Genomic DNA, 11,805 nt, shown 5'->3' on the forward strand with positions numbered 1-11,805 from the left:
TGAGACGCAGTCTCGCTCTGTCGCCCAGGCTGGAGTGCAATGGCGCGATCTAGGCTCACTGCAACCTCCGCCTCCCGGATTCAAGTGATTCTCCTGCCTCAGCCTCCCGAGTAGCTGGAATTACAGTAGTCTGCCACCACGCCCGGCTAATTTTTGTATTTTTAGTAGAGACGGGGTTTCACCAGGCCAGGCTAGTCTCGCATTCTTAGCTATTATACCATTCAATTGGTAATCTTACCTACTATAATACCAATAATTTTTTTAAACTTCTAATTTTTGGAGGACATTTATAATTGATTTATAATACCTAAAAATAATCAAAAGCCCAAATGTCTACTCCTGGGTGAACTGCTGGGCACTATTGTATGTTAATAAACTAAGATATTATATTTTTATTAGTAGTAACAATTATTAAGATTGAGAGTCAGGATAAGAAAGGCTACTGGAAATAATAGGTGAAAATATAGAACTCAGAATATGAGAAATAGAATGTAAATAATTGTGTAAAAAATGTCTAGTTTAGAATACTGAAGTTTGTTTTGTTTCATTTTACTTAACTTTTAAAACTTACATCTTTTGTTTAATTTTTATTTTTTGGATAAAAACTTGGTTAATTTTGCCTGATTACTTTAAACATTGGAAGCAAAATACAAGATTTATATTTCATGCTACAGGACAGCTTCCATCATCCATCTAGAGAGAGAGAGATAGAGTGAGAGAGAAAGAGAGAGAGAGAGAAGCGCGGCGGTGATAAGTCTCCCAGAGCGAGAGAAATCTGGGAGGGGCGAAGAAGGGTAGGCCTCTTCTGTTCCATTGATACCACGTTCATTCACAGGAGCCGGCTAAAACAGACTACTCCCCTGTGCAGTCGTTCCATCTACCCTAATAAGGCTTTGGCGCCTCTCCCAGAACTCGGTAAGTTCAAAGTGTAGTAAAGTTCATGTTTCCAAGGAATCATCTGAAATGATTTTGTAGATAGTTTACTGGACGTTGGAGAAGGGAGTAAACGAAGGAAGGGGTGGAGGGGGCAATTATCACGCATCGTTTTGCTATCGTATTTGCAAGGGGAAGAAAATCTCAATGCATACATGGTTTGAAAGCGATTATTTAGACAGTAAGCAGTTTCCCCAGGAAAGCTCCTCAGAGGGTCTCCTCGCAGGCTGCAGCTTCCAGAAAGTCTGCGGAGGGTAGTTCGCAGGTGCATGTGTCTGGGCAAAGCGCTGCGCCTAGCTCAGTTGGTGTTGTCTCTGCCTCTGTCCGCAGGTCCAGGGAATGCTCTCTGCCTGGTCCAGCCCCGACAGACGCCGTCCGAGAAGAGCGGAGCGCGGAAACCGCGGAGCATGAGTCCTCCGAGGCTGCGAGCGTCGCTGTCGCCGTCGCTGCTGCTGCTGCTGCTGCTGCTGCTGAGTGGTTGCCTCCTCGCGGCTGCTCGGAGGGAAAAGGGGGCTGCTAGCAACGTGGTGGAGCCGGTCCCCGGGCCCACAGGCAGCTCCTCGGGTCGCTTCCTCAGCCCCGAACAGCACGCGTGCAGCTGGCAGCTCCTGCTTCCCGCCCCGGGGGCCGCAGCGGGCAGCGAGCTGGCGTTGCGCTGCCAGAGCCCGGACGGAGCACGCCACCAGTGCGCCTACCGCGGGGAGCCGCAGCGCTGCGTAGCCTACGCCGCTCGCAGCGCGCACTTCTGGAAGCAGGTGCTGGGCGGGCTGCGCAAGAAGCGGAGGCCCTGTCACGACCCCACGCCGCTCCAGGCCCGCTTGTGCGCGGGCAAGAAGGGCCACGGTGCCGAGCTCCGACTAGTGCCCCGCACGTCCCCGCCCGCACGCCCCTCCGCCGCGGGATTCGCGGGGGAGTCCAAGCCCAGGGCCCGCAGCCGGGGACGGCCCCGGGAGCGTGCGCCCGGCCCAGCCGCTGGGACCACGCCACCCCAAAGCGCACCGCCTAAGGAAAACCCCTCTGAGAGGAAGACCAACGGGGGCAAGAGGAAGGCGGCCTTGGTCCCCAACGAGGAGCGACCCATGGGGACCGGGCCCGACCCCGACGGGCTAGATGGGAACGCGGAGCTCACGGAGACCTACTGCGCTGAGAAGTGGCACTCCCTCTGCAACTTCTTTGTCAATTTCTGGAACGGCTGAGACTGCCTGCCAGCTTAGGGAGGGATGGGGGGGAGGCGTGGGGAAGGGAAAGCTAAGGGCGTCTTAGACCGGGGGCTACCATGATAGAGAATGGGGAGAAGTTCAGGTTCCCGAATGGGGCGGGGGCAAGGGTAAGGGTGGGGTGCTTGGGATGAGAGTGTAAGGGGTATGGAGAATCTCTAGGATAGCAGAGACGTTAAAAATTTTAAAGAGTCTCAGTCCTGATTAAGAGCAGGAAAAATAATGGAAACAGAAATAGGAGTACCTTAAGTGTGCAAAAACTAGAGACTGGGGAGAGAAATCGATGTCGAGAGTGGCTGAGAATAAGGGGGAGATAGAGTGACTAAGGTGATGTGAGTCCCATGTTGGGAGGGGGATGCAATGCTTATTGTTTAACATTTCTATTAAATGCAGCCATGAGCAATTGCGAACCTGAGCCAGGTTGAATCATGTCTTCTCACCTAATCAGCTAACAAGACTGCAGACTTCTTTCCCCTTTTTGAATTGGTATAAACTTGGATGCAGCGTAGTGGGTGTCATAGATAACCTTTATAGGAACAGAAGCCTCGCAGGTCAAAACTGGCTCCAAGGAAAGGTTTGCAGAATGATTTCCTTTCCATTCTTTTAGAAGATCTACCTTTTTTTTTTTTTTTTTTTTTTTCTAAGACAGGGTCTGGCTTGCCCAGGCTGGAGTGCAGTGGCTATTCACAGATGCAATAATAGGCACTGCAGTCTCCAACTCCTGGCCTCAAGGGATCCTCACATCTTAGCCTCCAGGATAGCTAGGAGTAGCTGGGACTACAAGCATGCACCGCTGCACTTGGCTTATAAGTGCTACTTTACTTTTATTTTTGAGACAGGGTCTTGTGTCATCCAGGCTGGAGTGCAGTGGTGCAATTATGGCTCACTGCAGCCTCGACATTCCAGTCTCAAATGATCCTCCTGCCTCAGCCTCCCAAGTAGCTCGGACTACAGGGGTGTGCCACTAGAAGTGCTACTTTTTAACAAAATGGTGACTAATGTTCTGGAACTTTCCCATTAACCTTCTGCATTTAGAAGTGAATTACAGATGTTGAGCGTTCCAGTAAAAAGTGATTCTCTTTATATTTGATGATATTTTTTAAAATAGCTAAAATGTAAGTATGTATCTCAGAGTCATTTTGACCATTATGGAATTTGTATCTCTCTGTTTCATGTAACTAATTATTAATGTATTTCATTTGTGTGTGTGATGTAATGATAGACTGTGTATGTTAGGTGCTCAATAAAAACTGTATGGTTAGATTTAAAGAATTGACAAGGCAATGGAAATTCTACCTGCATTTGATCTACTTCCAAGTACACCTTGAATTAAGTTCTTAAACACATCTCGAATTGCTGGGAAAAGACAGAAACTAAGAAGTTGACATAAAGCAAGAGTCACAAACTGGCAGCCACCTGGTCCTATCATTGTTCTATTTGATTTGCACCCTGGTTCTCTTTCTTTTTCCCTTCCTCCCCACTTTCTTCCCATCCATTGTTGAATCCGTGGATGCAGAGCCCATGGATATGGAGGGGCAGCTATATATATATGTGTGTGTGTATATATATATGAAAAAACATATATGTTTTTCCATTATATATGTGTGTGTGTGTGTGTGTGTGTGTGTGTGTTGCAACCACTTATTTGGGAGCTTGAAGTTAAATCCTCTCAGTCATTCCCTTCTTAACAAGGTGAGATCACTTTATTCTGAATATTTTGGTCCTCCATTTGAAGCAAACCATTGCATACTATATTAAAACAACAACTTCATAGTCCTTGCACCCTAAACACCTATGATCTCAAGAACACAAAATTTGTTCAAAATAAATCAAAGTTAAATTCAAATTCTTCAAATAAGAGTAAGTCATTACTTTATTCTCTTAACTCTACAAGTTACATATGGTGGCAGACTATATGTAAGTATATATTTACTGAACATAGTCCCTACTTCCTGGTATTCTCACCTCTTGTATTCCCTTCTCTTTGATTATGTGCAGGGCCTGTGAATTGCTTCTAAGCATGGTGGGTATACTATCACCTGAAAGATGTATCTTAGTTTTCCACATTCTGCTGACTGAAAGAAAACTCTGGGTAAGTTCCAGTCTTGCTATTCAACAGGGCAAGTTTCAAAGCCAAAACAAGAGTTCCAGAAAAGGTCAAGCTAGAAGCAGCAAGGAGTCAGGCCAACCTGAGTGGAAATGAACAATGGAGGCTCTAGGGAAGAATCAATTTCCTTGCCCTTTCCAGCTTCTAGAGCTGTCCACATTCCTTGGCCCTTGGTTTTCTTCCATCTTCGAAGCCAATAATCATCTCATTCCAACCTCTGCTTTTATCATCACATCTCCTCCTCTGACTCTCTCTTTCTTGCCTCAACTTAAAAAGACACTTATAAATACACTGGGCCCATTCAAATAATCCAGGATAATTTTTCCATTTCAAGGTCAGTTGGTTAGCAGACTTAATTTTATCTGCAACCTTAATTTCCCATTGAAATATAACGCAATTTATCCCAATATATCCACAGGTTCTGGGGATTAAGATGTCAACACAGGGCAGGGGTGGGAGAGGTGGGGAGTGGGGTGGAGAGTGGGAGCATTATTCTGCTTACCACAAGTGGCTATGTCCAACAACGTGAACTCCAAAACAAAGGAAAAGGATAAAGAGGGACATTATATAATGACAGAAGGATCAACCCACAAAAAAGACAATCCTAAATGTGAGGGTACCTAACAGTACAACAAAATACATGAAGCAAAAGCCGGTAGAATCAAAAGGAGAAATCGATAAATTCACTATTATATCTGGAGACTTCAACATTTCTCTTTCAGTCATAAATAGAAAAAGAAGACAGAAAATCAGTAAGCATATAAAAGACCTGAACAATACTATCAACAAACTCGACCTAATTGACCTTTCTGGAATACTGTATCCTGTAACAGCAGACTACACATTTTCAAGTATTCACAGGACATTCACCAATATAGACCACATTCTGGACCATAAAATGAATTGCAACATATTTAAAATAATTTAAATAATACAAAGTATGTTGTTTGACCATAAAGGATTTAAGTTAGGAATCAATGAAAGGAGATTTGGAAGTTTTCCAAATATTTAGAAATCAAACATACTTCTAGATAACCCATGGATCAGAGAGGAAGTCATAAGGGAAATCAGAAAATATTTTGCACTGAAAAATTATTCTTCTGCCTAGAAGTTTTAAGATTCTCTTCTTTAGGTAGGATTTCATTGTTTGCTACAAGATGCCACTTTTCTTTGAAATACTATAGTGTTTTCAAAATGCAGATACCCAGCCAATGAGGTCATGAAATCCATTTAGTGCGTTAAAAAAAAGGACAAAAGAAAATAGAATGTAGGCCGGATGCACTGGCTCACGCCTGTACTCTCAGCACTTTGGGAGGCCAAGGCGGGCAGATCATGAGGTCAGATGTTTGAGACCAGCCTGATCAACATGGTGAAACCCCATCTCTACTAAAAATACAAATATTAGCCAGGCATGGTGGCGCATGCCTGTAATCCCAGCTACTCAGGAGGCTGAGCCAGGAGAATCGCTTGAACTGGGGAGGCAGAGGTTGCAGTGAGCCAAGATCATGCCACTGCACTCCAGCCTGGGCAACAGAGGGAGACTTGGTCTCAAAAAAAAAAAAAAAGAAAGAAAGAAAGAAAAGAAAACAGAATATAAAATGTCGGACCAGGTGTGGTGGCTCACACCTGTAATCGCAGCCTTTGGGAAGCCAAGGCAGGCAGATCTCTTGAGGTCAAGAGTTCGAGACCAGCCTGGCCAACAAGGTGAAACCCTGTCTCTACTTAAAATATAAAAATTCGCCTGTAATTCCAGCACTTGGGGAGGCTGAGACAGGCTAATCGCCTGAGGCCGGAAGTTCAAGACCAGCCTGACTAACATGGAGAAACCCCGTCTCTACTAAAAATACAAAATTAGCAGGTCATGGTAGTGCATGCCTGTAATCCCAGCTACTCAGGAGACTGAAGCAGGAGAATCGCTGGAACCCAGGAGGCAGAGGTTGCAGTAAGCCAAGATCATGCCATTGCTCTCCAGCCTGGGTGACAGAGCGAGACTACATCTGAAAAAAAAAAAAAATGGCCTGGCGTGGTGGCTCACGCCTGTAATGCCACCACTTTGGGAGGCTGAGACGGGCAGATCACCTGAGGTCAGGAGTTTGAGACCAGCCTGGCCAGCATGGTGAAACCCCATCTCTACCAAAAATACAAACATTAGCTGGGTGTGGTGATGGGCACCTGTAGTCCCAGCTACTTGGGAGGCTGAGGAAGGAGAATCGCTTGAACCTGGGAGGTGGAGGTTGCAGTGAGCTGAGATCGTGCCACTGCACTCCAGCCTGGGGCACAAGAGTGAAACTCCATTTAAAAACTCCAAAAAAAAAGAATATAAAATGTTGGCCTGGCACGGTGGCTCATGTCTGTAATTCCAGCACTTTGGAAGGCGGATTGCTTGAACCCAGGAATTCGAGACCAACCTAGGCAACATGGCGAAACCATGTATCTACAAAAAATTTTTAAAAAAACTTTTGCACTAAATGAACATAGGACATATCAAAATTTGTCTATTGTAGCTAAAGCATTACTTAGAGATAAATATAGAGCATTAAATGCACATATTAGAGAAGGTAGTGGCAGAGCTAGAACAGAAGCCAGCTTTCCCCAGGCTTTCTATGATACAGCATTGCTGGCGTTTCAGGATGAGAGTTTCTTCACTGCTCTTGGTGGTAAACTGCCAGTTATTCAGCCCAAATCTAGTCTCCCCTTTTTTTCCCTGGGTGCATGCCACCTAGCCAGATACATTTTCTAGCCTTTCTTGCAGAGAGATGTGATAAAAATGACTAAATTTTTTCTAAATGATTTGTGCAACTTCAATTTCAATGTGCTTTAAAAGATATTGCTTGCCTTGAACTCTCTCTCCTTTCTCCTCTCTAAGCGGCGGGACTGAGATGCTCTTGCAATTCAACTTTAACGCAGAGGAATACATTACCCTAGAGGATGACAGTGTAACAAGATGGAAGGAATCTGAGTTCCTGAATAACCTCCTGGAAAACTGCCTCACCACTCTGCATGGGCTAGACCTTTATGTAAGAGAAAAACAAAATGTACAATAAATACTCATTATTTGTGGAATCTGTATTTGTGATTTTTCCCTACTTGCTACAATTTATTGGTAACTCCAGAGCAATACTCATGGTACCTTTGCAATCATTGGTGGATACACACCTGCAGATAGTGGTGAAAAATTTGTCATCCAACATGCTTGTTCCCAGCTAAAGTCAAAGAGGGTATCACTCTGCCTTTTTGCTTCAGCTCTAATACTGTAAATAAGTCTCTTTTTCATGGTTTATTTAGAGCCACATTTTTTGCACTTTTGTGCTCTTTGTTAGTAATTTCTCAGTTTAAAATGGCCTCCAAACACACTGCTAAAGTGTTATCTTGTGTTCCTAAGCACAGGAAGCTGTGATTTGCTTTAAAGAGAAAATGCATGTGTTGATAAGCTTCCTTCAGGCATGAGTCACAGTGCTGTCGACCAGGAGTTCAACATTAATGAATCAACAGTATATATTAAGTAAGGTGCCCTTAAACAGAAACACCCATACAACAAATTGTATATTGAATGGTTGATGAAAAATGTTGTGACCAAAGGCTCATAGGAACCTAATCCTGTATATTCCCCAGGAGCAGTGGTTCTGTATTTGCTAAGTCAGTGTTCACACTGACTTTATAGAACATAACTACTGCAAATAGTGAGATTCAACTGTATTTCTTATTTAAGCCCCTGTATTCTGAGATTATCATTTACCTTAACTAATGTAAGATTCTAGTGCAGTTCCTGTTAGTCAAAAATAAATAGTGTATGTATTGATTCTAAGGTATATTTTGTATCACCAATGTCCCCATACTGCACACTTACAAGGGGGTAACTGGAGTTTAATGAAGGAACTATTTACAAGAGTGTAGAGTAAGTGGACTGTACTGGGGTGAATAGGCCTCCAAAGATCCACATCCTTCTCAGAACCCCAAAATGTGACCTTACATTGAAATAGGATCTTTGTAATTAGTTAAGATCAGATCATACTAAAGTAGGGTAAGCCCCAAATCCATTTTGATTGCAGTCCTTATAAGAAGAGAAGAGACACAGATGGGGAAAGGTCACGTGAAGGAGGCAGATACTGGAATTATGTATCTACAAACTGATTAATGCCACAAATTGCCAGCAACCACTGGGACCAGAATAGGGTTAGGAAGGAGTCTTCCCTAGTCTTCATGCAGAGAAAACATGGCCTTGCTAGCACCTTGATTCCAGGCTTCTAACCTCCAGAAGTGTGAGAGGATAAATTTCCCTTGGTTTAAGCCATGAGGGTTCTGGTACTTTGTTAAGGCAGCCCCAGGAAACTAATTCAGGGGCTAACAAGGCACAGTGGGGCACCTCGGACTGTAATAGGGAGATGCTATTATTAGCCCTGGACCCAAAGCCGGAAGGGCAGGAGTGGCCTACAGAACTCAGAGACAGAGAGAGAGAGAACTCAGAACTGTGGGGGAAAGGGTCGCTCAGTAAGAACTACCGTCTTATGTACCTAAATGTAACCACTGTCAAAACCTTGGTCTATAGGGAGGGACCCAAGAGAATAAATACCTTAAGCTCTCTCTCCAGCTGCCCTTTGACCTTCTGTTTCCCCTTTCCATGGACTGAACCTGATTAGAAGCCAGAGATAAGGGCACCTGGGTGCTACAGTGCTTAGTGATCAGCCTTCTGGGCTCAGAGCAGGGTAGATGGAGAAGGGTGCAGAGTGGATCTGAAGGAACAAAGACTATTCGGCACATGTTTTCTCCCTCACATTTACATCTGAAGTCATCTTATAATCAGTGGTATGTCATCATTTAATTGGTAGTATCGTATCTTTGTTTTTTGTTCTGACACAGAGTTTCACTCTCTCACCCAGGCTGGAGTACAATGGCGCAATCTCGGCTGGCTGCAACCTCAGCCTACTGGGTTCAAGAGATTCTTGTGCCTCAGCCTCCCAGGTAGCTGGGACTACAGGCATGCTCCACCATGCTCAGTTAATTTTTGTATTTTTAGTAGAGATGGGATTTCACCATGTTGGCCAGGCTGGTCTTAAACTCCTGACCTCAAGTGATCTGCCTGCCTCGGCCTCCCAAAGTGCTGGGATTACAGGTGTGAGCCACTGTGCTTGGCCAATATCTTTTTACTTTCTTAGTGCTACATTAAAAATGGCATGTACTATAACTGATAGAGTCTTAGGCTCAATAAAGTACATTAATAAACCTAATGTTGGGTACTCAGGATTGACAGAAATATAGACATATGAGACCTCGTTCTATGTGTACTGTCCAGGGAAGGGAACAGGAGTAATAAGTGAAGAATATATTAACAGTGCAACTCAGATGACAAGTGAATATTTTACAACTGAGTATGTACAGGCTCGGCTGATCTGTTAAGGACTGGACCAGAGGGTGTGCCCATAGCCCATAGCATGAATATGACACCGGACCAGTATCATTGCTGCTCATTTCTGGCCAGACTACAGCATTATGTCCCATTCTAGGGCAAAGAGAAATATGGACACTTTGAAGAGTATTCATAGAAGAGCCACAAAGATGTAACGGCTTTGAGGAAAGGTATATCGCAGTGGGCCCTCTAGGAATCAGCTGGCAGGAGGTACAGGGGGAAATGACTGTAGGGGGGAAAGGGAAGACGCGGAGAACCTGAGTCAGGTGCAGGGCAGGTAGGAGGAAGGAGGATATGGTAGGAAGAAACTTAGCTCTGTGCAGCTCAGAAAATCTCAGCTGTGCTAGTGGGGACACCCAGAACAGAGACTGCTCATTGGAGGAGCCTCGCATTGGACAGGCCTCATTGGATGGGAATGACCTGGTTCTAGATCCCCTATGGGCACAGTCATTAGCTGGGAGTGTCCCAAAGAGACATTCTCTTGGTAAGAATACCGTGGTGGGTTCTGAATTTGCTGCTGTTGGACATGGTCAGCTAACTACACTCCTCACAGAGGCGCTCACTCAAAGGGAGGTTTGAGCAGTGCACTCCCCAGCGCACTCCCCATAGCTACCACAAATGGTTAAAAAAAGACTACAGCTTTAGTTTGGCTGGGGCATGATTTGGGTGTTTTTCCTCCCATTACCATAAAAATGATTACAGGTAGACTCTACTAAGAGTATGGGTGATGGAGACCAACATGCATGAGTTCAAATCTTGGTATTACCACTACCCAGCTCTGTGACCTTGGACAATTCATTTCATCTCTTTGAGCCTCAGTTTTCTCATCTGTAACATAGTTTTTGAGAGGATTAAATGAGATGCTCATGTAAAGCACAATGTCTGGCATGTTGTAAGCATGCAATAAATACATCATTAGGGCTCCAATTTCCTTTAGTGTACCAATAAAGGCATCTAAAGGTAATTTTCAGTTTTAAAGAGCACATATGCAAAATGGTGATCAGCAATTCTCCATCTCAGCTGGGGGCAGCATAAAAAGAAGGAAGTGGCTGGGTGCAGTGGCTCACACCTGTAATCCCAGCACTTTGGGAGGCCGAGGTGGGCGGATCATGAGGTCAGGAGATCGAGACCATCCTGGCTAACAAGGTGAAACCCTATCTCTACTAAAAATACAAAAAATTAGCCGGGCATGGTGGAGGGTGCCTGTAGTCCCAGCTACTTGGGAGGCTGAGGCAGGAGAATGGCTTGAACAGAGCAAGACTCCGTCTCAAAAAAAAAAAAATTAGCCGGGCGTGATGGCGGGCGACTGTAGTTCCAGCTACTCAGGCAGGAGAATTGCCTGAATCCAGGAGGTGGAGCTTGCAGTGAGCCGAGATTGCGCCACTGCACTCCAGCCTGGGTGAAAAAAAAAAAAAAGAAGCAAGAAATGTGTAGTTATAGAAGAGAGAATTGTCTGATGATGAGAGCAATATACAGTACTCCTATCCCTAATGTGGAAGCACGCAGGCTTGTAAGACCTCCTTCCATAAGGAGGACTTGAAAGGAGATGAAACTGCATCTGTCCAGGAGTTCATATATGGTCTTGGAGGCGAGGGGACCACAGCTGACCTCCCAGGTCTAAGGCTTTCTTATAACTTCAAAGAACGATTTTCTTTAGTTCCTGACTAATGCTTACAGCTGCAGGGCTTTGATGAACTTACCCCAAGTTTTGTCCCTCCCATGACCTCTGGTTCACCACATTCAAACTTTTCCCCATTACAAAATTTAAAAGCAGCCATGAAAGCAGGCCACAGTCCTCCTCTCCCTTTTAAAGCAAGATGCCTACTTTAGCCATATTAAAATTACTGAGTGGTTGTCATATACAGATGAGTGGTTTAAAATACAATGAAAAATATCATTCGTAATAGCCACACAAGATAAAATACTGAATCACTCAACAAGAAATATGCATGAGGTATATGAAGAACACAGAAATACTTTTGAGAGCAGAAAAAAATTCAAATAAATGAAAACATATGGATTTATTATGATGATTATTAGATAAGAAACCTTAGTGTTTAAAAAAGTGTCAATTCTCTCTGGATGAATGTATACAATTAAACGTGGTTACAATAAAATGATAATACCAATAGGATTTTGGGAGT

General features: G+C 44.3%; 1 protein-coding gene and 1 long non-coding RNA gene across 2 annotated transcripts; one reads left to right on the top strand and one right to left on the bottom strand.

Moving 5' to 3' along the window:
- Positions 1-806: 806 nt before the first annotated feature.
- FGFBP3 (fibroblast growth factor binding protein 3) lies at positions 807-3,770 on the top strand. Its single transcript, XM_011995882.1, has 3 exons — positions 807-915; positions 1,264-3,693; positions 3,730-3,770. Exon 2 carries the CDS (start codon positions 1,341-1,343, stop codon positions 2,127-2,129), a length of 789 nt encoding a protein of 262 aa, XP_011851272.1. The 5' UTR covers positions 807-915; positions 1,264-1,340; the 3' UTR covers positions 2,130-3,693; positions 3,730-3,770.
- Positions 944-2,192, bottom strand: LOC105550826. The gene is made up of 2 exons (XR_001007782.1): positions 2,073-2,192; positions 944-1,425 (listed from the first exon to the last, which is right to left on the bottom strand). It is a non-coding gene; the product is annotated as an uncharacterized LOC105550826 (long non-coding RNA).
- Positions 3,771-11,805: the final 8,035 nt, after the last annotated feature.

Source organism: Mandrillus leucophaeus, unplaced genomic scaffold, assembly GCF_000951045.1.
Source record: "Mandrillus leucophaeus isolate KB7577 unplaced genomic scaffold, Mleu.le_1.0 Scaffold1133, whole genome shotgun sequence".
In the NCBI taxonomy this organism is placed as follows: domain Eukaryota; kingdom Metazoa; phylum Chordata; class Mammalia; order Primates; family Cercopithecidae; genus Mandrillus; species Mandrillus leucophaeus.